Below are 22756 nucleotides of genomic sequence, written 5' to 3' on the forward strand. Positions count from 1 at the left end.
CTGAGATTCAGACAGAGTAAGAAATACACCCAAAGCTACCCAACTGGTAGTTGGGGATCTGGGATCAGACACGGCTGTCTCAATCCAAAGCCTGGAACCCTCTGAAACACAAGAAGTGGCCTCTGCAGCCTCTCTGCATACTAGTGAGGCCTCCCTTAGAGAGGCTGGGGCAGGGGAGACTGACCTGGGGACAGGGGCTTTGGTCACAGGCAAGCCATGTGCATGGCAGGCATGGGGGTCAGCCCAGTGCATTCCAGAACCCCAGCAGGGTAGCCCCAGCCTGGGTAAGGTTCTGGGCTGGGGGAAGAGCTGAGGAGGGGAGGGCAGCAGGGACTCCTCCCCTCATCCCTGCCGCCACCCCCTGCCATGGCCAGGTCCCACTGAGGGCAAGGGGCGCAGAACAGGGGATGAAGGAAGCTGTCAGGGGAGCTAGCCTCTGGGCGTGGGCTCAGGCTCTCTGAGCAGACCCTGGTCCCAGGTCAGACGTGGGGGCCACATGTGGTCCGAGCACTCTGGTTGGGTCCTAGGTCCCAGACCCGGGCTAGGGACTGGAGTTTGAAACACCAGTGGACATCCTTCCTCTGTCAGGGTGGGGGCTGGCAAGCCCAGGTGGGGCCTGGGGGCCCGCACACCTGCCAGCAAGACTGCTGCAAGGGCCGCAAGGCACCCCCACTCCAGTCTTTCTCAGCCGCCAAGTTCTCAGCGCAGGAAGGCAGCCAAGACACCATCATGGCTTCTGTGCTCTGGGGGCCAGCCCCCCGACAGCATCTACTGGGCCCTGGGAGGACCTGTGCTGGTGGCTGGGATAGTAGCAGCTGATGAAGGAAGCAGAGGGGCTTCCGAAGTGCCTGGGGCAGCCCCTGACCAGCTCACCTGGTGGTGGGGCCACAGGCGACCCACACACTTGTGCTCCCTGGAGTGTCCTGGCTGGAAAAGTGTTCGGAGGGCGGGCGTGCAGGATATGTTAGGATTGCTGCACCTCCACGCGCATGGTGAGGACCTGAGCTTTGCGCTGTTGGTGGGGACACAGCCTAAGGCCACCTGACTTGCTCCTCCTGGGACGCGGGGTGTTTATTTCACCTGCGGGGCCTGCCTGGGCTGGGCAGGACCATCTGAATCACCAGCTCTTTTCCCACTTTTCGCCAGCCATGGGCCACGCCATCGCTAATGGCCTTGTGCTGATTGGCACCGGAAGCTCCGTGAGGCTGGACAAAGAGCTGGATGCGGCCGTGAAGACGATGGTGGAGATTTCCAAAACCCAGCCCCTGACCCACCGGGAGCAGCTGCACGTGTCTGCAGTAGAGACCTTTGCCAAGGGGTGAGGGGCCTCCCTGGCCCGGGGGCTGGCACTCCAGGGCCACGCTCGCTGGCCAATGCCGCAGGCTGCCCCAGCGCCGTGCAGAAGGGGCTGGGTGATGCCCACCCTGCCTCCCCAGCGCCGTGCAGAAGGGGCTGGGTGATGCCCACCCTGCCTCCCCAGCGCTGTGCAGAAGGGGCTGGGTGATGCCCGCCCTGCCTCCCGTGCGCTGTGCAGAAGGGGCGGGGTGATGCCCGCCCTGCCTCCCGTGCGCGTCTGACTGAGAACCGCGCCTTGTGTGCCGCTGTACCCTCAGCTGACCGAGGGCACAGTCGGTTCAGATCCCTAGTCTGACATTCAAAGCAGCTTATTTGGTTCCATTGAATAAGTTGGTTATTATTTTCGTTACAAAAATAATTGCCACGGTCCATGGGGCCACAAAGAGTCAGACACGACTTAGCGACTGGATGACAACATCAAAAATAATAGGATCACAGTAAAGAAATAGATAAAAGAGAGAGGAAGACTCTGGCCCTTAGACTCCTGGTCCTGACGCACCAGGTGAGCATCTGCCCATTGCCCCCTTCCCCCCTGGTTCCCACCTGTGCCCCTGTGTGTCCTGTGGCCCCAGGACAGCCCGTGTGTCTGCTCGTGCAGGGGAGGTGCCCGCAGACCCGGGTGACCGGAGCTGACGGTATAGGAGTTCTGAGCAGTGACGTCCCGGCCTTCCTGGTGTCGCTGCTGTTCAGTCGCTAAGTCGTGTCTGACTCCGCGTGACCCCACGGACTGCAGCACACCAGGCTGCCCTGCCCTTCACTGTCTTCCTGGGGAATCAGTGTGAATGTCAGCCCAGGGCCGGAAATCCACCTCTCAGACTCCCCACACCTGGTACACGGTCTCATGTGGATTGGCAACTTGTGAAACCAGTTTTTTTGTTTGTTTGCTTGAATTAGAAAGTAAACCATCCCACTGGCTTTTGCATTTTCTGAGCCACAGCCTGACACAGAAACGTGCCTGTGTATTTTAAGCAGCTCAGTGCAAGCCGTGACCCTGGCGGGAAGTGAAGCCCCTTCCACTCGCCGTGTGTGAACTGAGTTCGGGGTTGCTGAGACACTTCTCTTGGCTTCCAGGAACTTCCCGAAAGCCTGTGAGCTATGGGAGCAGATTCTCCAGGACCACCCAACAGACATGTTGGCCCTGAAGTTTTCCCACGATGCCTACTTTTACCTGGGCTACCAGGAGCAGATGCGAGATTCTGTGGCTCGAGTTTATCCCTTCTGGACGCCCGACATCTCCCTGAGCAGGTCGGTGCCCGCTAGGAGTCACATCATTCCTGTCTCAGCCTCTCTCCTCTGCCCTGAAGCTCGTGAGACTGCTGCTGCTATTTCCTGTTTCTCTGAAGTGAAAGGTGGGAGTCCCCTGGTGGCCCAGGGCTTTGGCCTCTGTGCCTGGGTTGGACCCCTGGTCAGGGAACTATGGTTTCGCCACAAGTCTCAGCCAGAAAACAAAAAGTGAAAAGGCTTCACATCTTCATCTGATCTTTATCCCATCCTGGGAATGAATACCGTTATGTATCAGTCAGCACGACGTAGTCTTTGCTGCAGTAACAAACATCCTCTAGGTCTTTTACTCCACTTCTTATTACGAGAAAGACGAGCTTCTCCCTCGTGATACATGTCTGTCAGAGGCAGGCGGAGCCTCGGGGCCCATGCCGTTGTCTCCCTCTGGGATCCCAGCTGGTGAAGCCACTACTCTCTGGACACGCCAGCTGCTGAGAGGAAGGAGAGCTCTCCTGGGGGACTCGCATGGCATCAGTGCTCAGAGTGAAGTGCTCTGAGTCGCTGGCCAGATCCAGTCACCCCCACAGGAGGCCAGGAAGCGCAGCGCCACCACGGGCTGGGAGCAGAGGGAGGCATGGACTACCTGTGAGCAGGCCGAGGGGCCACCACACGGGCGCACCCCCACTGCGTCTGCATCGCAGGACTGTTGTGAAGGGCAAGAGGACTGAGAGGTTGCAGGGCTGTGTCAGGGCCCTCCAGAAAACGGAACCAGCAGGACATGTGTTTATTGTTACTTGGCCGCTAAGTTTTGTGTCCACCCCACGGACTTAGCCCGCCAGGCTCCTCTGTCCATGGAATTCTCCAGGAAAGAATACTAGAGTGCGTGGCCATTTCCTCCTCCAGGAGATCTTCCTGACCCCAGGATCCAACCCGAGTCCCCTACGTTGGCAGGCAGATTCTCTACCACTGAGCCACGAGGGAAACCCAGGATGTGTATATCTATATCTATGTTATTTGCACTCACCCAGAGGGAGAGAGAGGGGGCGGAGGAGGGAGGCATTGGCTCCAGGGACTGTGGGGACTGGCAAGTCTGCAGCCATTCCAGTCTCGGCCTTCGTCTCCACGTGGCTGTCTGTCCACTGTGTGTGTCTCTGAGTGTCTTCTGTATCCAAAACATCCCTCTCCTTTGTCTTATAAGGACACCAGCCATTGGGTTTGGGGCCCACCCTCATCCAGGATGACCTCAGCTTAACTTGATCTTGATAATGAGCTGCAAAGATTCGAATTCCACGTAGGGCATGTGTCCAGACACACCATCTGGGGGGACGCAGCCCTGCACCCGCCGTGTCACGGGTGGAATGGTTCCCATCCATTTTTAAGAAATAATAATTTTTGTTTGTTTCCAGCTATGTGAAAGGCATCTATTCTTTCGGACTGATGGAAACCAACCTCTACGATCAGGCGGAAAAGCTCGCCAAAGAGGTAGGTGGGCCCTTCCCGAGGTGCGGGAGTGCCCGAGGGGAGCGGTGTCGGGGCGCAGAGCAGGCCAGGCTCGGCCCCCGACTCTGCACCCCATTTCCTGCGGGGAGGCCGTGTGTTAACAGAGAGGGCAGCTCCCTCTGGCCACCTGTGCCCCTCGGGTCTGCAGAGCCACCTCGCCCAGGTGGGGAAGGCCCGTGGGGCTCCGTCCGCCCCTCCCCCTCTGGGCCGTACGGCCTGGCGGCTCTGTGTACCCTGGCTCCATGTCTCCAGGGCCCCCCGGGTGTGTTCTGGACCCAGACTGTGTAGGTGGGAAGTGGGTGTCAGCGTTGCCTCTCCCACCTGGAACCGCAGGTTTCTAAGCGTCGCTGATAGCACCAAGCCTCTGGGAGGGGACCGTGAGGTGCTGAGTGAGGCTTGTGGCCCAAAATCCACTGAACTATCAAGTTAAGAAGGAAAGAAAGGGAATTTTACTCGAGCCAAACTGAGGATTGTAAACCGGGAAGCAGACAGTTCTGAGCACTGTTCCGCCTGTTAGAACTTGAAGGTACAGTCACTTACTTTTGTGAGACTAAGGACCGAACATCGAAATGACATCCTGATATTTTCCCTAAAGGCCACCAAGCACACGCAGTCTGGATAAGCACGAACAAAGTGAGCAGCGAGTCACCATGCCCCGCTGCAGAGCTGCGAAAGGGCAGAGTTCTCTGAAGAACTTACGCTGCTAGCGTCGGAAGAGAGGGAAGACTCCATCTCTAGGGCTGAGCAGGCACTCCCTTCTTTGAGGAGCTCTGGTTAATGTGTGATGCAGACGTGCACTGCTTATCAGGGAGCCAGGGAAGAGGCCCGAACAAGCACAGGGAGGATCTTATGCTTAATTTTTCTTGTCCTGCCTTAAAATATAAATTGTATCTCATCAGGCTGCTTCTGGTGGGCCCTGACCTGGCACTGGGGCCTGCTGGAGGTGTACCACCTCCACCAGAGGGAGCCGCAGCCAAGGGCACAGAGCTGGGCGGGATGCTAAGTGTTTCCCGCAGGCCCGGCCCCTCCCTCTGTGCTGGGGCACATTGGCTGGCCGCTACCCTGGCAGCACCCTGGACACCCTGGCTTGCAGGCCCCAGGGCTTCTGCTTCTCTGACTCAGAGGCCCCTCCTCCAGCGCCTCCCCTCCCAAGAGTAGAGACTGAGGCCCGGGGTGGGACCACCATGTACCCGGGAGTGACAGCCGCTCCTGGGCCTGGCTCAGGGCTGGCCCTCACTTGAACATGCCCGGTCCATCTGCTGGATGCAATGCCATGAGGCATTGAGCCCTTCGTCACTCAGAGGAGAGCAGCCAGGCTTTGGGAGGCCAAGGCCAAGGCCGCCTAGCCCACAGAAGGCAGTGCCAAGCTCCCCCAGGCTGCCTGAGCACCATCCATGCTGCCTGGACAGACCTGCTCCCCAGCTCCCAGCAGGGCTCGTCCCCCAGACGTTGCCCTGGAGGGCTCCCAGCACCCTCCCCCTCCCCAGGGGGCAGTGGTGCCCTCCTGGGGCCACAGGGCACATGGGTCTCTGCAGACCTCCGGGCTCACAAATAGAGGCGGGACTTGACAGGAGGTGACAGGGTCTGTGATGCAGTCCCGAGTCAGGGCTTTGAGCGGGGGACACAGGGGACTTCATGGTACTCTTGGCTCTGTGCTGGGGGACCAGGCGTCACCTCCCAGGGGGCCGGCTGCAGGAAGGTCCCCTGGACACCTTGGCATTAGGCCCTCCTGCAGGGCGCCATCTGTGTGGGCACCTGTGGGTGGCAGGATGGTTCAGAAAGTCAGAGGGCGACCAAAAGGTGAAGGGTCACAACCGCAGGAGCAGGAAGGGGTGATGTGGGGGCCCCCTTCCCTCCCTTCACAGTTGTTCTCCTGTGGGCGCCTACACGCTGACTCCAGCAGCAGTCCACTACAGACAGGTACTGGGCAAGGCCAGGCTTCTTGGAAACTGAGAGTAGGCTCCACAGTCTCCTCTGGGATCAGGAGAGGCTTCATGGTGGTGACACCCGGGCCTCCTCTGCAGGCTGAACCCCTAGGGCAGAAAGAGCCAAGGGCGGCAGTGGGGAAGGGGAGAGGCAGGCCCGGGCTGGCTGATAGACTGAGCACTGATAGACCGGGGCTTAGGGCGGAGGCGGGAGGGCCGGGTGCTGGGAGCAAAGTCTGGGGACAGCAGGGCCAGGTCACCCTGGCCAGGCGGACTTTGCCCCAGGAAACTGTGGGGGAAGCAGGTCAGCGGGGAGGGCGGCCACGATCCCCACAGGGGGTGAGAGCAGCCCCTGCCCTAAGCCCCGGCCCCGTGCTGCACCCCCGGGTCTCCCGCGGCATCCCGGTCCTGTGGGGCTCCGCCCCAGGCCCCCGGCATCCCTGCAGGCGGGCCCCTTCTCTGTCCCCACGCAGACCGGACGGGCGCGTGCAGTGGGGCTTCACACCGCCCGCTGCAGCGCAGACCACCTGGCAGGGGCCAGGCCAGGGGCAGAGGTGAAAGGCACGGGGGAACCGAGGTGGCAGGGCTGGGGGGGCCCGTGGTTGGGTGTGGGGGGTCTGGACCCGTGTGGGTGGCCCCCAGGGTCGCGGGGAAGCTCGGCTTACTGCCCCGTGCCGGGCTCAGTAGGCGCCCAGTAGCCTCACATCCCTCTGCCGTGTTGTCTCTGGCAAGTCCACCAGTCCTGTGAGTGGCTGTCGCTATTACTAGCAGTATCAGCACGAGCCTGGAAAGCCACACCTGTGGTCCTTGCGTGTTGTGGGCCTTGATTGTGTGTGGCCTTGGGTGTGTACTAGTTGGGAGGGGCAGCTGAGAGCCCCCGGAGTCCGTGCACACTCAGTGTCCACTGGCCTCCATGGCAGCCCCGAGAGGAAGGTGGAGACGCTGGGCGGCGTGTTGCACGTGACTCAGCTGTGTACCGGAGGCTTGGGGCGAAGGGGCTGGATAAGCCCTGCTTTGGAAAGACCCCACTGCCGCCCCACTGTGTGGCTCTGGGCAAGTCACTCAGCCTCCCTGCGCCTTAGTGTCCCCATCCGTGAAGTGGGCACTGACGCCCTCGTTGGCAGCATCCAGCGTGCGGTTCACGGGCCGGTCTTTGGGGCGTTACTCTGGGGCAGAGCCCAGGCCCCGGCGCCCCCGCACTTGGCACGCCTTGTCCCCAGGTGGACCGACTCACGCATCACGTTAATTTGTCCTCCTGCCGCCCCCTCCGCACCCACGTAGGCTTTATCCATTAACCCGACGGACGCATGGTCGGTGCACACCGTTGCGCACATTCACGAGATGAGAGCGGAGGTCCAGGAAGGATTGGAGTTCATGCAGCACTCAGAGGCCCACTGGAAGGTATGGCTCTTGTCCATCCACCTGCCTGGAAAATTCTGTCTGTCTTCGTAAGTTAAGCTGAGGATTAACAGCCAGGGTTACTGGGTGCAGCTTAGTTTTGGGGAAACTTCTGTTCCTCTTGGAAGCATTCCTATCAAACCGCCAGGTCCCCTGGGAGCCACATGGCTCCCCAACACCTGCCAGCATTTTGCAGGCAATCCTAGAATTGGTCGTGGCCTGAGGCATTTGGCTGTAGAAGGAATGGATGAGAAAAATTACTGGGTGAACAAGAACCCAGGCTTCCCAGGTGGCTCAGCAGTAAAGAATCCTCTACAACGCAGGAGACCCAGGTTCGATCCCTGGGTCAGGAAGATCCCCCCCTGGAGAAGGAAATGGCAACCCACTCCTGTATCCTTGCCTGGAGAATCCCGTGGACAGAGGAGCCTGGCGGGCTACAGTCCACCAGGTCGCAGAGTCGACCACGACTGAGCGACTAAACAACGGCAACGAACCAGAGCCTGGTGCCGGTGAGAACCACGGAGGCTCTGAGCTGCCTGCTCCACCACCGGCCAGAGGGCTGGACACAGACCCCGGAGCCACAGAGTATCCTCAGGGAGCAGCTGGTGCAGCCAGGGGCCAATGGGGTGGGTGAGGGCCCAGCGACCGTCTGAAGGGCTGGCATGCGGGGGCCGGGTCCCTGGTGGGGCAGCGGCACCCCTGCCATCCAGACCTCTCAAGCCCTGCCAGGGACTTTCCTGGGGCCTGACCGCCCTGGGGCCTCCCTGTGCCCGCCTGTGCCCAGCTGCTGTGGCCCTCCACCCTCACACGTGCCTCTTGTCCTCGGGCTTGTCCCTGGCACACACCCGGGCTACCTCTCCAGGGGTGTCTGCTGCCCAGCCCTTCTCTGGGCCCCGGTGGGCACCCAGCAGCGGGTGGTCAGCGACTGAGCAAATGAAGGCGAGACCAGGAACCCAGCAGGGATCGGGGACTGGCTGGGTCACCTCGGTGCCTCCCAGCGGCTCCCTGGCCCAGGAAGGCCAGTGAGAAGTCATTGACGAGAAGGCAGCATCCCGGTCTCTCCGGGAGGGGTATTAGGTGGAGCAGGCGAGCAGGTGCAAGGTGCACTTGGAGAACTGTGATGGCATTAGATTCAGACTCATGGCTTTTAAAGGATCCCCAGACCCTGGGCCTGACCTCGGCCCTGGATGGGGAGTAGGGAGCACAGTGTGGGTCGGGCCCCGGACCTCAGGCCCCCCAGCAGGTACTGACCCTGCATGGAGAGGGCACCTGGGCGGCCGTGCCCTCCAGGGGGAGGCCGGGGAGGCCTGGCCAAGGCCGGGTCATTTGTATTCATTCCATTTACTTCCTGCCCCAGACTCTGGATTTCCTGGGCCTGGGTGCTTGAGGCCTGGCCTCTCCCCAGGGCAAGAACCCGATCCCTCTGAGCCTCAGTTTCCTCATCTGAAAAACCTGCTGTTGCCACTGCCGTGAGGCCCCTGGCCCCAAAGGAGCACCCTTGGACGCTGGCCTGACTGTTAACATGAGGCAGCACTTGATGGCTGGGCTCATCTGGCAGGCGCTGGGCCCCGACGCCTGTGCAAGGCCCCTACGGTGGCTCCTGACGGTCTCCAGCCTGACTGCACGGCCCAGGGGCAGATGGCGGGGCCCGCGGCTCCCCTTCCCGTCCTCCAGTACCTGCCCCTGGCTCTTGGCTGCCGGCACCAAGCTCAGTTCTTCAGGCTCCAGTCAGTGTCCCAGGCTTTACCTCATCCCAGGGACCCCACTGAGAGTCCTGCCCAGGCTTCTGCGTCTTCAAAAGGCCCGTCAAGCGGAGCCAACAGCTCCCAGCATGACCACAGCATGACAGGGGCACTCCTGGGGGTATGGAAACCCAGAGGAAGCATCCCACCCAATTGGGCTTGAGGGGGAAGCAGTCAGAGAAGGCTTCCTGGTGGAGGCAGCCTGTGAGATGAATGTCGAAGGGTGAGTAGGAGTTTGTGGACAAAGGACAGGGAGGTGTAGGATCAGTGTAAACAGAAGTCCGCAGTGGCCTGTGACAGAGGGGAGCTGGGAGGGTTGAATCCTCAGACGTAGGTGCCAGGTAGACGTGGGCCATGGAGGAGGCAGCGTTAGCTGCCTCCCAGGAGGTGGGAGGTGCCCAAGCAGAGAAGGAAGTGTCTGTTGTAACCCTGTAGGCTGGCGCTCGTGGTGGGGCCCAAAGCACAGCAGCCGCAGCCGTCCAGGTGCCACCGCTGCCCCCTTATCCCGTGGGCTGTGCCAGGACCTGCAGAGGTTCGGCCCCGGGCACAGCTGTCCGTCGGGCTTTACTGGGATGCCCTGCCTGTTGGGCACAGTCGGCCTCTGCAGCTGTTTGGATGGACTTCCTCATTTTCTCCACACCACACCTAAGGAAGGCGAGGCTTGGGGTGCCAAGTGGCCCCCTCTGGGTGGCTCTGGTTTTCCTGTCTCCTCGTCCTGGGGCTAAGATGCCAGCCTGCCGTAGCCTCAGCACCCTCAGTAAATTCAGGCATACCGCTTGCCGAGGCTCAGGGCCGAAGGAATGGACAGGCGTGGACTTGCCAGCCAGGGCAGCCGAGGCAGGGGCTGGGAAGTGTTTCCTGCACCCGAAGCTGCGGGCTTCTGCGTTGACACGGACAGCAGCTGCTTATCCCCCGTACCGCGCCCCCCCAACCCCCGACCCTGGGCTGTCAGATTTTTCTCATTCTCTTGTTCTTTCCCCAGGACTCTGACATGCTTGCTTGTCATAATTATTGGCACTGGGCCTTATATCTGATTGAAAAGGTAAGATGACCAGCTGTCTTACCCTACAAAGATGGAGGGCTTACCCTCCAAGGAAAGAAAGGCTTTTCCCCTGTGCTGTACTGTATGCCCTGCGGAGCAGTGGTGTGTGTGTGCATTTCAGCGGTGTTCTCACACAGTCGGGCACTCATGTTTTCAAACAGCTTCTCAGGTTTGAACTCCTTTAGGTGCTTCCCACTGTCCTGGACTCAGAAACCCTGTACACACATGTGCCATTTGTGGCGACAAGGCAGCTCCAGTGTGAACTGCTCCAAGGTAGCCCCTGCAGTGAACTCCAGGCCTGCACCCCACAGTGAACCTGGATGAGCCGTGGGGCCCTCACAGTGCTTCACCCAGTGGGGGCGCGGGTGTGGGGCCATGCTGGACCCCAGCGACCCCACCACTGGGTCCCATTTATAAGGGCTCTGCTTACAGTTTGTCGTAGAGAAAATCTAGAAGCTCCCTAAAGGTCCAAAGAGAAATGCTTGAAACGTAAGGACCCTGTAAGGATATGCAGAATGCAGTAACACAGCATCTTCAAGAAAGCGGTGAACCCAGCGGAATGGGCCATGAGGAAAAGACAGAGAGGAAGAAACCGTCCTGGAAGAAATAGATGGGAGAGCTCACAGCCGCTCGACAAGCGCTTCATGCGAAAAATGATGCTTTTGCGGAAAGGGCTCCCCTAGCAGCAGCTGGTGCCGTGTCTCCCACCTGGGAAGAAGGGCTGGGGCCGGGTGGGTTCCCCTCCTCCCATCCCGAGACCCACCAAGCTGTGGGTAGGCAGGCTGGGGCCTTTGTCGAGGCGTTTTCAGTTCACGTCTCAGCATCTCATTTCACCTCCTCCCTGTGTTAATCCTGGAACTTCATTTTTCCAGGGCGAATACGAGGCTGCGTTGACCATTTACGATGACCACGTAAGTCCACGCTTGCACCCGATTCAGTTTATTTCGTCGATTCACCTTCAGTCTCGAACAGTTCCCTGATCCAGTCCGTGTTGCCCCAGACAGACCCACAGCCGGAGCGAGAGCCCAGCTCTTGTGTGAGACCTCACAGCGCTGATTCTCTCCAAGGGCGGTGTTGAAACCCAGAATGGGATTTGACTCTGTTCACCTGTAGGCGTTGGGAGATTGCTTTCCCAGATGGCTCGGTGGTAAAGAACCCACCTGCCAATGCAGGAGATGCAAGAGATGAGGGTTCAATCCCCTGGGAAGATCCCCTGGAGGAGGAAATGGCAACCCACTCCGGTCTTCTTGCCTGGAGAATCCCATGGACAGAGGAGTCTGGTGAGCTGCAATTCATGGGGTTGCAGAGTCGGACACAACTGAGCACTAGATAAAGCATACATACTGTATTTTACCACGGTAACCAGTGCAAGTGTACGGTCACCATGACAACCAGTTTGTGTGTACAGTTACCATGGTGACCGCTTTAGGTGTGCGGTTCCCATGGTAAGCAGTTTACATGTACAGCTCTGTGGTGGTCAGTACATTCACATTGCAATGCAGCCTTCGCCACCATCCATTCCTGCAACTTTTTTATCTTTCCAAACTGAAAATCCCCACCTACTCAACGCTAACCATTCCCCCTCTCTCCAGGCCCTAAGTATATGTTTGAAAGTGAAAGTGTTAGTCACTCAGTCATGTCTGAGTCTTTGCGGCCCTGTGGACTGTAGCCCGCCAGGCTCCTCTGTCCAGGGAATTCTCCAGGCAAGAATACTGGAGTGGGTTGCCATTCTCTTCTCCAGGGGGTCTTCCTGACCCAGGGATTGAACCCAAGTCCTGTATTAGCAGGCAGACTCAACTTTTGAGCCAAAGATGTGTGTTTAAAAGAAAAAAAAAAGCCTAACTCAGAACTTCTGGGCACCCCACTGTGGGCTTACGAACAGTCTGGGGCACAGACATGCTTGTGATTTGAGGCTCTGAACCCTGGAGAAAAATGCTCAGTAGGGTTTCCTGTAAGAGGAAAGCCTATGTAAGCTCCATCCTCTATAAGGCACTCCTTGCGGTAGGGAATGAAGGGTGACGGGAGCTTGTGGGGTGGGGTGCAGACCCGCTGGAGGAGTAGTTGTTGTCAGGCCAGGCGGGGACACGCGGTGCGAGGCGGGCCAGGGCCCGACGCCCACTCCCCTGGGGCCAGAGCCGAACGGCCCTGAGGGGTGCGTGGAGGGGACGCTGGCGGTGGCTTCCGTGGGCTGAGGGCTTGGCCCCGATGGGCGGACTCGGGTGGTCCCTGCAGCCCCTCATCCCCCCACCCGCCCTTGTCTTCCAGATCCTCCCCAGCCTGCGGGCCAGCGGGGCGATGCTGGACGTGGTGGACAACTGCTCCATGCTGTACCGGCTGCAGATGGAAGGTAGCCCTGTCTGCTTCCTGGTTCCCCCCCTCCAGTGTGACGAGCGGGAGGTGCCGTGGCTGGGGTCCAGGCCGGCAGGAGCGCTTGAGCGAGTTTCTCCAGGGCCTGCTCTCAGCCCTGGGACAGTGCGGCCCCAGGCCAGGGGCCAGGCCCCAGCTGCCCTTTGTCCTGGTTCCCACTGCCCCTCGGAGCGCAGGCCTCCAGCTCCAAACCTGGCGGGCCCCTGCCGTCCCCACAGCCTACCTGCCCGGCCTGCAAGGCACAGGTGGCACCTGGCCACCCGTCTCTGGTACCATCTGTTTCTCAATGCCCAGGGATTTCAGAGAGACACATTTCTCAACAGTGTCACCTGATGCTTGGACGTGGCCGGGACGGGGTTGGTCATACCTCTGGGGGCCACGGAGGGCTTCCGGCCGACCGCTGCGGGTACCGGACGGCTCTGTCCGCCCTCCCAGGTTCAGCAGAGCCAAACCCCTGCCCACCACAGGGCCCGTGTCAGCGGGACAGAGTGGGCATGAGGCTGTTTCTAGAGTGCTCTGGGAAGGCTTCCTAGAGGAGGTGAGATGGAAGCCACGAAAAGGAGCACAGGGTTTTGTCGAGGGGCAATGGGAAAGGACATCATAGCAGGGAGTGGCCTACCCAGCGCCACAAGGACGGCAGCCGATGGCCTGTTCTGGGGATGAGCGAGCGGCACGGTCCGCATGCTTAGATGGAGCGGAGGAGGCTGAAGGGTGGGGATGGAGGGTGACGAATGCAGCTTTTATCTGCATATTGGAGGGCCTGTGGGGCCAGGCTGAACTGGTTCCGTCCAGCAAGCGGGCTGAGCAAGGGGAGGCCAGGCTCGAGGGGGCGACGGGGCTGGGCGGCCAGAGCCCGGCTGGTGGGGCCTGTGTCTCTGCTCAGCCAGAGCCTCCAGAGCTGGGAGGGGAGGGGAGGGCCCGGGGAAGCTGCGTCCTGCTGACCCCGACCCTGTAGACCCTTCGTCTGTGGAGGTCCAGCCTGGGCCTCAAGCCTGGGCCCCCCGAATGCCTGTGAGGAGGGGCTCAGAAGGGCCGGGCCCTGGTCTGGAGGCTGGGAGGCCCCATCGGGGTGCCATGGGGCTGGGGAAGGGAGAGGAAGGCCACTTGCTTCCTCACCGCAGAGTGGAGCCTCCAGGCTGCTTCCAGTTGACGGGCAGAGACGCGGAGGTCCAGGGCAACCACAGGGTCGCGGGAGGAACGTGAGGAGCAGGAGGGGGAGTCGGGTAACTTGCAGGATCCACGAGGGACAGGAGGGGAGGTGGTGTGAGAGAGCAGAGTAGAAGGAACAGTCTCGAGCTGGAAATACAGACCCAAAGGAGTGCTCAGTCACTTAGTCGTGCTCGACTCTTTGCAGCGATTCTTTGCAGCCCCATGGATGGTAGCCCGCCAGGCTCCTCTGTCCATGGGATTCTCCAGGCAAGAACACTGGAGTGGGTTGCCATGCCTGCCTTCAGGGGATCTTTCCAGCCCAGAAATCGAACTCAGGTCTCCCACATTGCGAGCAGATTGTTTACCTCTGAGCCACCAGAGAAGCCCCAAAAGGAAGACCCAAAGGATACTCTTTATGAATTCCGCAGGTTCTGACTGGCCCCCTGCCCTGTGTCAGGGGCCTTCCCAGTGAGAACCACAAGAGGAAGTTTTACAGTGGTTTTGCTCTGTCGCGTCTGACTCTTTGCAGCCCCATGGACGGTAGCCCGCCAGGCTCCTCTGTCCATGGGATTCTCCAGGCAGGAAGACTGGAGTGGGTTGCCATTTCCTTCTCCAATACAGTGGTTTGGGGTTTGTCAAAGGGGTCAGAGACTTCACTGAACACCCTTCCGTAGCTTTTATTATTTTGATTGGCTTTCTACCTTACCCATCTGCTGCTTTTATGATTAAACAAAGTTAACGTAAGCCAGGCCCAAAGGCCTAAGCCCGAGGCCAGATGCCGCCTGCCAGCTTGGCAGGGCCTCCTCACGTGGAACCACCTGTGGGGGCCAGAGGCTCGTGCACACAGCGCTCACGCCAGGCCCGCGGGTGTCCCCCTGTGTCCCCAGGGGTCTCCGTGGGCGAGCGGTGGCAGGACGTCCTGTCTGTGACCCGGAAGCACAGCCGAGACCACATCCTGCTCTTCAACGATGCGCACTTTCTGATGGCGTCCCTGGGCGCAGGGGACGCCCAGACCACGCAGGAGCTGCTGACCACCCTGCGGGACGCCAGCGAGTACGTGGAGGGCCTGGGGCGGGGGGCGGGGGCAGCGCAGCAGACTGCCTCTGCCTGCCGGGAGGCCGAGGGTGGAGGCCCCAGGTGAGCACAGCCACACGGATGCCCATGGTGGCCCTCCCAGGGGTGCCCCTTAGACGAACATCCTCCGAAGGTGCTTGCCCCAGGTGTTCAGTCTCCCCCAGGTGTGTGTCCCCGTGGGGCGGGCCCTTCGAGGGTACGGTTGCTTCCCACCCCGCCCCCCCCCGGGACACAGAGCAGTCCCTGTCCTCTACGCCTCAAGGTCAAGGTCAATGTCATGCCCAGGGGAGGTGGGGAGGCCCTGGAGCCAGAGGGACTGCCCCTTACAGGGTCTCAGCTCTCTGCTGTCAGCCTGCTTGCTCAGCTGGTGGGAGAATGGGGGCAGTGACATGGTGACATCCCCGCACCAATCACAGCGGGGCCAGAGAGTCCGGGGAGGCACAGTACAGGCCACCAGGGATGTGGCCAGCCGTCTCCCGAGCGGAGGGCTACAGCTGGGGACCAGGAGCCCTGGCGGTTTGTCCCGGCTGCCCAAGGGAGGTTGACACCCACGGCCACTTGCCCTGCCCCTCCTCCTGGGGCTTTGGCCATAGCTTGAGGCCTCCAGCCCTCATGACCCAGATCGGGCACCTCCTGAGGGCCCTGGGAAGACGAGGCCTGCCCCAGCTGTTCATTCAGTCCAGGGGCAGCACCAGCTCCAGTACAGCCTTGACTTGCTTTCCCTGCAAGGTCAGCCCTGCTACTCCCACTTTACAGATGAGCAAACTGAGGCCAGGCGTCAGGGCACCGGCCCGAGGCCACAGCGCCATTGGACTGAGTTGAGAGCCTGTTCTCTCCCATCCCTGGTGGCCTGTCCTCCGAGCCCACCTTATCAAAGCCCCTACTGTGTGGGGCACAGAGTCAGGGGTGCCGGGCTGAGGAAGAGGCCACCCTCTTAGGGACCTGAGTTGGGTGGGAGACCGATGTGCCGTCACGGGGGCAGCACAGGGCTGAGGGCACCCTCTTGGGCCGGCAGGTCCCCAGGGGAGAACTGCCAGCACCTCCTGGCCCGCGACGTGGGGCTGCCCCTGTGCCAGGCCCTGGTGGAGGCCCAGGATGGGAGCCCCGACCGCGTGGTGGAGCTGCTTCTGCCCATCCGCTACCGGCTGGTCCAGATAGGAGGCAGCAATGCCCAGGTGAGCCCCAGCCTTGCACGTGTCACGCAAGGGCCCTGGGGCCAGGAGCCCCCACAGTCCGCAGCCCCCGGGCTCCCGTGGGGTGGGAAGGTCCTTGCGGCTCACACCCCCATGAGCTTGTCCCTGAGGACTGGCCGGCCTGCAGTGGGGGAGGGGGTCCCCACCCCTCGTCCCGTGTCACGGGGTCTCACATGCCCAGTGCATCTTTCAGAGAGATGTCTTCAACCAGTTACTGATTCACGCGGCCTTGAACTGCTCGTCCGGCCTGCACAAGCACGTGGCCCGGTGAGTTCCTTATTCTGGCCCAGAGCCCAGCCAAGAAGGACCCCGAGCACAGCCCCTGTCACTCGGGGGTCTCCCCCGGACTTTCAGGGTCCCAGAGGTTCCCACCTGCCTTGGCCGAAGGTGGTGCCCGTCTCTAAGCCTGTGAAGACACGAGGCCCCGAGGGTGCCTGGTTCTCCCCTCTGAGCATCTGCAACTTGACCAAAGGGGCAGAGGGCCCTGCCTTCAGCGCCCCCTGCCCCGCCCTCCCCCAGCGCACTCCTTGTCCTGGCCACGCTGAGCTCGTTACTTGTGCAGGCCCCTGGGCCTTCACACATGCCGCCCTTCTGCCTGAGACGTCCTTCCTTGTGCACCCACTGACACCCACTGAGCCTTCAGGCCTCGGCTCACATTATCCTACCAAACTGTGCCAGGTGCCAGGGGGAGAGGTGGGTGGGTAGGCCCCAGCTGAGGCTGCGAGGAGCTTCCCTCTCCTGCAGGGAGTAAGCGATTCATTCCACAAATGTGTGTAAAAACGCTGTGGGCGTGGGCGCACTGCCCGGGATGCCGTGGTGGAGGGGTTGAGTGGACGGGGGCCAGGGTGGGAGGGAGCCCGTGGAGGTGACATTCAGGCGGACTCCTGAAACCAAGCGGGTTTAACCGGCTCAGAGGTGATCTGCTCAGGAGGAGGGGTGCGGCTGGAGGATTAGGGGTGTCGGGGTGGGGGCACCCCAGGAAGAAAGCTCTGGGAAGCCAGCCTCTGCCACAACCTCTGTGCTCCCACCCTGGCTCCTCTCAGCCCCACCGGCCCCAGTGCCCTGGGGGTGAGATGAGACCCCCTCCTCGCCCAAGTCTCCTGGCCAGCTGGAGCGCCAAAGGGAAAGGGGTTCTGGGGTGCCAGGTGGGTGGAAGAGGTGTCCTGAGGCCCCGTGAAGCTGCTGCTGCAAGTCCATACTGCACAGGGGGCACTTGCTGGACTCTGGAGGTTAGAGGTCCGGCGGAAGGGGCCAGAGTCCACGCAGCCCATGGCAGGCAAGGCCCAGCTTCCTCAGCGGTGGTTCCAGCCGAGCAGTGCAGGTTTGCTGGTGCTGATGAAACAAGCATTGATGGTGTGTCCCACGAGTGTGGACAGACACACAGGAAGTGGTCACACCCTGTAGCGCCCTGGACGCATGGCCCCTCTATCAGCCCCCCACGGTCACATGCAGAGCCGCACACATTCTCTAGTGTTGGAGCTGCTTGGGGGCTCCAGGCCTGGTGGCAGCTGGGCAGGGAGGGTGGGGCCCTGTGGACAGAGAGGCGGGCGAGGCCTTGAGCAGGGGAGCTGGGGTCAGCTGGAGGGCACGATACGGTCCACGCTGGGGGTGCTGGGGAACCCGCTGCCGGCGGGGTACCTTCCTGGCATCCTCACGCTGCTCAGCCCCCCTCCCCTCCAAAGCAGAAAGCCTCAGCCCCCTGCCATGGTGTCCCCAGACCCAGTGCCAGGCCTAGCCCCTTAACCCTGCCCTCAGTGCAAAGGATCACTATGGTCAGTTGTTTGGCGGGGGGTCTTTGTCTTAAATTATCCTCCCTTGTTGAAAGCTGGAATTTTCCCCTCACCGTTCCTTTGGCCGCTTGATTCCCTAGAACATTCTCAGGCATGTTGTTGTTCAGTCGCTCAGTCGTGTCCGACTCTTTGCATCCCCGTGGACGGCAGCACGCTAGGCTTCCCTGTCCATCACCCACTCCCGGAGCTTGCTCAAACTCATGTCCATCGAGTCGGTGATGCCATCCAACCCTCTCATCCTCTGTCATCCCCTTCTCCTACCCCAAGTCTTTCCCAGCATCGGGGTCTTTTCCGGCATTCTCAGGCATGGTCTTCCCCTCCATCTCCATGGTCACGCCCCACCCTCTGGTCCAGGCACTCCTTATGGCAAGGAGACAGGCCCCCAGTCTTGGGGCAGGTGAGGCCACAGGGGTGTGCCCACCCTGAAACGCTCTGCACTTGGGCATCACCAGGACACTGCCAGGGTGCTCTCCAATCATGGATGGCCTGGGCAAGCATGAAGATGTGGGGCGGGAGCCCAGGCTTTCTCAACCTCACAGCACTGCCCACCTGCTGTCCGCTCCCCACCCCTGCCAAGGCCCCGTCTCCTGCCTCTGGGCCTTGGTCCCACCTGTCCCCTGGGCCGTGATGCCAGCCCCTCCCTCCACCACTGGGTGAGGGGGCGTCTTGCTTTCTGCCAGCTCAGCCCCAGCCCATGCTGCTCATGTCCTGCCTCGGGGTGGAGAGCCGTCCATCCCCCAGCTTCTAGAAGGTTCCAGCACTGACCTTGTCTCTGTTTCCCCAGGAGCCTTCTGATGGAGCGAGATGCCTTAAAGCCCAACTCCCCCCTGACCGCTAGGCTCATCCGCAAGGCGGCCGCCGTCCACCTCCTGCAGTGAGCCGGCCTGGCTGCCCACCCCACGGGGCCTCTGCGACCCTCAGACCGGCTGCTGCATGGGCTTCGCAGGGTTACAAGTGGTTGGGGCCAGTTGGCTGGGCCTGTAAAGCAGAAGGCCCTGTAACCAGCAACGTTACAGGAAGAGGGGCAGAAATCAATTTTCAGCATGGTTCCAAATCTTTTTCTAATACTCGCTCAGGGCCATAGTGCGGTTTCAAGCAGAGCCTAGGTGGGGGCTGCTGTTTTATTTGCCTCGAAAACTTTTCCCAGGGGACCCTCCTTTACACCTCCCAGTTCGAGGGTTGGAAGGTCGGGGTGGGGTGGTGGTGGGCTCAGCTTGGGGAGGGGAGTCTCCCATCCACCCCTAGGGGCACCCCTCTCCGCACTCCAGGCCGCCCCTGGGATAAAGCCCACCATTCTGCCTTCCTCTCCATATTCTGGAAAGGTTCTGTCGTCCCACCTTTTGGATGAGGGGACCTATGGTGGGGAGTGACTTGCCCAGGGTCCCGACTAGTGGGGGCCCTGTGCCTCCTGGGAGAGGGGCTCCCACCTCAGTGCCTGGGCCCTTGGCCCTTCTGCTGTGTCTGCAGAGATGTCTGCAAGCTTCCCCTGGGGCTTTAGTGGCACTGATTTGGGTAGATTTTCTCTTAATTCTAAACTGCACATTGTCAACCATGATTCTTAAAAATTTTTTACTTCACATGGGAGTACAGTTGATTTACGGTGTTGTGTTAGTTTCAACAAAGTGATTCAGTTATACCCATGCATGTGTCTGTTCCTTTTCAAATTCTTTTCCCATTTAGGTTGTTATAGACTATGGAGTAGGGATCCCTGTGTTCTGCAGTGGGTCCTTGATTATTTTTGTCAACCATGATTTTAATCATATGTATGCACACTCGTTGATCTGCTGTGCTTTCTGAGGTGTGAGGATTGAGTGTGGAGGCAGAAACCAAAGCCTTGTGACTTGGCTTTAACAAGATCTGAGCCAGTTTTATAACTGCTGCCTCTGTCTCCCTCCCCGCGGGGAACCCGGCCCTGACGTCCAACTCGGTGATGCTGTGAGAGGCAGTCTCTGCCCACTGGTGTTTCTCAGGTTCCTTCAGTGCAAACTGAAATTAGGTTAGGGACTCACGGGGCACGGAGGGGGCGGGTCTTCCGGGAGGCAGCAGACACCTCTAAATCGACTAGACACATTTCCTGGGATTAAAATAAATTAGTTAATTGGTTCCTTTGCCTGACTGTTACTGGGTGGGCACCTCTGAGCCTCCTCCATGTGCCAGGCCTGGGCTGGGTCCTGGGAAGACAGGCTTCTCCTGAACATGGGGGTGGATTAGGGCAGTGAGTCAAAAGCAGGGTCATTACAATGGGATTTCAAGAGAGTTGCTGTCTGTCCCCAGGAGTTAGGGACACATCCCAAGGGGAGCCTGCCCTCCCACTCTGAGCTGTCCCTTCCTGCCAGCTCCCATGCTCATACCCCATATGCTCTCCCCTCTCCTGGTTCCAAGCAAGACACAGCCTGGCCAGGGGAGCAAGAACCCTGGCCCCCTCCTCCAGGAAGGCCTCCGGCCTCCCACTGCAGGCCAGGGTCCCACAGTCCTTGCTACTGCACCTTTTTCCCCAGCTCTGCCCTCCGCAGGTCAGGGACATCTGTGTCCCAACATCATCCAGCACGGAACTTGCCCTGACTACCTGTCAGTGAACCCATGACTGGTGAATGAGCCCTTGAATGAGTGCATTACAAAATGAAGCAGAATCCTACTGGGGACAGGAAGAAAAGGTGGGTAGGCCATTGACAGAAGAGAGGAGGGGCCCAAGAGAAGGGCTGGATGAAGACAGAATTCAGTTAGCCGCAATGAGTTATTAACAATTGGTGTGTTCACTGACCGAGTCTCATGTGCTGACATGATACAGGGGGAGGGGCATTGGGAGTGGGCGTTTGGGGACCCTGGCCCCCAGCAGACATCCCCAGGGCTGTGTGGATCTGACACCTGGGTGAATACCCCTTGAGTCTAGGACCCACTGGGCTCTTGCCGCAGTGGCCCTGTGGTTATGAATCAGGCAAACCCAGGCCTTGGCACCACGGACTGAGCACACACAGCACTAAGCTGGCCACTGCCTTCAGGAGGCCCCAGCAGGCAGAGGGAAGCCTGGGGCCCCTGGGCGGTGGGCTCAACAAAGGCTCCTGTCAGAAGCTGAGCAAGACCCAGAGAGGCCGCTGGGGGACAGTTCGACCTAGTGCCCTCCTTCAAGCCCCTCTCTCCATCCACACCTGCAGCCAGGGCTGCTCCTGGACTTCCCAATTCCAGCCAATAAATTCTTCTTCTGAAGCCAACTTGAGGCTGGTCTTCTGTTACTTGCAACCCCGAGGCTCATGACCAGTATCTGCAGCTGGGATTTAACTTGGGTATGTATGGCCCTGCCGGGGTCCAGCCCCGGTGGATCCAGGGAATTCGAAGCGGGGACGGCGTCGGCGAGGATCGGGAAACAACTGCTTAATTAAACGTTAATTAAGGATATAAAGAGTAATAGAATAAGGATAGCTCGGTGAGGAAATTCAGTGGAGAAAAGAGGCTGAAATAAGGATAGCTCAGTGAGGAAATTCAGTGGAGAAAAGAGGCTGAAATAAGGATAGCTCAGTGAGGAAATTCAGTGGAGAAAAGAGGCTGAATAATTCAGCCAGAAGGTAAGAGAAAGAACGACATAGGGAGACCAAGTTTCAGTGAACAAGGCCCACACTTTATTTTCCAAAGTAGTTTTTATACCTTAAGTTATGCATAGAGGATAATGGGGGAAGGGGTAGAGTCATGCAGTAAGCCAGGCTTTCTTCCTGCAAACTTATCATATGCAAAAGCTTAGGTGATTTGCATCATCTTCTGGCCCGGAGGCCTGTTAACATTTTAAGACCCTTTCTTCAGAAAACTTATTTTTCTCTAAAGGTGATTAGTCAAGCGCCACCCTCCAAAAGCATTAAAGTTGCATTCCTATAGGGCAAAGGTGTGGTGGGCTACAACAAGAAAAAGAATTAACTCAAGGGTCCCAGGTTACAAACATTAAAGCTACTACTTACACCAATTCTATTAATCAATACACTGCCAGGGACACAGCAGGTAAGGGATGCAGCAAACATTGGCCCAACAAGTGAAAAACCCTTCACCAATACAATTTCTAATCAATCTTTTAACTACTCAAAGGAATCTGTGTTTAGACAGTTTAGAACATCTCTAACCTCTCACAGTTGGGAGGCTCTGAACAATCACATGTGGCCTGAAAAACCTATTCAGGCAGGCTAGAGGACTTCCAAAGGAGTTTGTAGGTTGAAACACTGTCACACCCAGGAATTATTAACTGGAGCTGTAAGTTAACTCTTTTTTTCAGAGAGAGGTAGTGGGGGACAGCCCCCCGTAAAGTCAGAGGTGTAGGTGAGAGCACAAAGCAGAAAGTAGGCAGACTCTGGTTTTGGGGGTAGATGCTCGAGAATTTCCAGGGGGACTCCTGAGGCTCAATCCCGCCTTTGCCTATGCTGAGCCTCCTTCCTCATGACCTTTGCCATGGGCGGAGTTCCTCACACTGGCTCTCAGCAGTGATAGAATTCTAGTTGAGCTATTCCAGATCCTGAAAGATGATGCTGTGGAAAGTGCTGCACTCAATATGCAATATGCACTCAATATGCAATATGAAGCCTCCCGGCATGGCCCCATCTCTCTTCTCCAGTTAAGTAGGATCCTGAACAGATGATGGAACTCAGAAGGGAGCCCGTGGACAGAAGCTCAGGGAGGGTTGAGGGAGTGTGTACCCAGCACATCAGAAGTGAAGGGGACCGCAAAGAGCGAGGCTGAAGGCTGCAGAGGGAGCCTCTAAATAGAAACGAGGTGTCAGGGTGGTCCAGGGCCATAAACTAGGGTGTCTGGTCACCCAGAGTCACCGGGCGCTCCGCGGGCAGGGATGGGGTTTTCTTATCCCCCAGAACGAACCGGCAGTGCTCTACAAAGCGGGCATACGCACCTATTTCCTACCATAGGAATTGGATCTTCATTTAAGGTTGAAGATGTGGTGTCGTAACCATGTCCCTTGCGACACGTAGCTGTCCTGATGCCGAGCCTAAGGCACCCAGCCCAGTGCGGC

General features: G+C 59.4%; 1 protein-coding gene and 1 long non-coding RNA gene across 4 annotated transcripts in view; one reads left to right on the forward strand and one right to left on the reverse strand.

Annotated features, from left to right (window-relative positions):
- TTC38 (tetratricopeptide repeat domain 38) overlaps positions 1-19861 on the forward strand; it is a 32206-nt gene extending 12345 nt beyond the window's left edge. For 2 of the 3 annotated variants that reach the window (XM_061418878.1, XM_061418877.1), the window contains 11 exons: positions 1147-1318; positions 2428-2601; positions 3984-4059; positions 7284-7403; positions 10125-10184; positions 11057-11095; positions 12450-12531; positions 14588-14753; positions 15790-15949; positions 16161-16234; positions 18542-19861. In XM_061418878.1, coding sequence (XP_061274862.1) covers positions 1147-1318; positions 2428-2601; positions 3984-4059; positions 7284-7403; positions 10125-10184; positions 11057-11095; positions 12450-12531; positions 14588-14753; positions 15790-15949; positions 16161-16234; positions 18542-18635 — 1217 coding nt within the window. In that variant the 3' untranslated portion in view covers positions 18636-19861. The other variant, XM_061418879.1, reaches the window with a different exon arrangement.
- A 1487-nt stretch (positions 19862-21348) lies between these two features.
- Positions 21349-22732, reverse strand: LOC133248545 (uncharacterized). Its single transcript, XR_009736749.1, has 2 exons — positions 22637-22732; positions 21349-22357 (listed from the first exon to the last, which is right to left on the reverse strand). It is a non-coding gene; the product is annotated as an uncharacterized LOC133248545 (long non-coding RNA).
- Positions 22733-22756: the final 24 nt, after the last annotated feature.

The sequence above is a fragment of the Bos javanicus genome, chromosome 5, assembly GCF_032452875.1.
Source record: "Bos javanicus breed banteng chromosome 5, ARS-OSU_banteng_1.0, whole genome shotgun sequence".
In the NCBI taxonomy this organism is placed as follows: domain Eukaryota; kingdom Metazoa; phylum Chordata; class Mammalia; order Artiodactyla; family Bovidae; genus Bos; species Bos javanicus.